At 69.0% G+C, this 1,386-nt stretch overlaps 1 protein-coding gene across 1 annotated transcript in view; it reads right to left on the reverse strand.

The window, feature by feature from the left end:
* Nucleotides 1-241: 241 nt before the first annotated feature.
* The window catches only part of LOC113408653 (2-acylglycerol O-acyltransferase 3-like), a gene marked incomplete at both ends in the record, with an annotated part of 1,832 nt that continues 687 nt past the window's right edge, over nucleotides 242-1,386 (reverse strand). The window contains 2 exons of the mRNA XM_026662017.2: nucleotides 242-446; nucleotides 1,092-1,162. Of these exons, the coding sequence (XP_026517802.2) occupies nucleotides 242-446; nucleotides 1,092-1,162 (276 nt within the window). The remainder of the gene's footprint in view (nucleotides 447-1,091; nucleotides 1,163-1,386) is intronic.

Here is a 1,386-nt window from a genome sequence, read left to right on the forward strand (position 1 = left end):
GGGTGGGGTGTCTGTGCCCCGCATCCCTGCCGCCCCCCCAGAGCCACCATGTCCCGGGGGTGGGGTGTCTGTGCCCCCCATCCCTGCCGCCCCCCCCAGAACCCTCCAGGGTGGGGGTGTCTGTGCCCCCCATCCCTGCCCGACCCAGAGCCCACCATGCCCCAGGGGGAGGGGAGTGTCTCTGTGCCCCCCATCCCTGCCCCCCCAGAGCCCCCCATGCCCAGAGGTCCCGGCCCCTCACCGAAGCCCATCATGTACTCGCGGTAGAGGGGCAAGCGGAAGAGTCCAGCCAGCAGCGCCAGGCTGGGCCGTAGGCCGGGGAAGAGCTGGGAGAAGCCGGGGCCCTCGGTGCAGAAGGCGGCTGCGGCCCCCGCGCACATGATGCCGTGGGGGTGGGAGCCCAGCACGTAGCTCCGGTCGGGGGGCAGAGCCGCCGTCTTCACCAGCTGCAGGGGGGTCAGAATCAGTGGGGGGCAGGCAGAGGGGAGAAAAGGTCAGAGAGGGACATGGGGGTCAGGAAGGGGCCAGGGGTCATTGTGAGGCAGCAGTCAATGGGGGGCAGGCAGAGATTGGGGACAGCAGAGGTCAGAGGGGGGCAGGGGGTCATTGTGGGGCAGAGGTTGGGGGCAGCGGCAGAGGTCAGTGGGGAGGGGGCGGAGGTTAGAGAGGGACATGGGGGTCTGGAAGGGGCCAGGTGTCATTGTGGGCAGAGGGAGCAGCGGAGTCAGCGTGGGGGCCGGAGGGGATAAAAGAGGGGTGCTGAGGGGGGCAAAGGGGTCACTGTGGGAGCAGGGGCTCATGAAGGTTGGTGTGGGACAGAGGGGGGAGCAGGGGGGCAGCCCCCGGGAGCGGGGAATGGGTGGGGAGAGAGACAGACAATTTGGACAGACAAACATAAGCCGAAAGGGGCAGGGGAGGGTCGGACAGACAGGCAGTCAGGGGGGGTTGAATATTCAGACTCTGGTATGACCCCCCCCAAACATACCCACCCTGTCCCGGCCCCACTGCTCCAACCCCCCTGCCCCATTCCTCACCCCCCTGAGCTGGGCAGATGCCCTCTTGACCCCTGTGACCCTCCCCCCCCCCGTTACCTTGACAGGGTAATAATCAGTCAAATGCTGCCAGACTCGCCAGCGTCGCATCCAGTCTGAGCGCCGTCCGCCTGCGGGGAGAGATATGGGGGGTGGGGAATGGGGCCTGTCCCCTATAGGGGGTGGTGGCTCCCACCCAGCCCCAGGGCGGGGACTGGCTGGCTCAGGGGGGCGGGGAATGGGGCACGGGGCCTGTCCCCTCTGGGGGGCGCCGGCTCCCACCCAGCCCCAGGGCGGGGACTGGCTGGCTCAGGGGGGCGGGGAATGGGGCACGGGGCCTGTCCCCTCTGGGGGG

The sequence above is a fragment of the Terrapene carolina genome, unplaced genomic scaffold, assembly GCF_002925995.2.
Source record: "Terrapene carolina triunguis isolate 2854851 unplaced genomic scaffold, T_m_triunguis-2.0 Scaffold21367, whole genome shotgun sequence".
In the NCBI taxonomy this organism is placed as follows: Eukaryota; Metazoa; Chordata; order Testudines; family Emydidae; genus Terrapene; species Terrapene triunguis.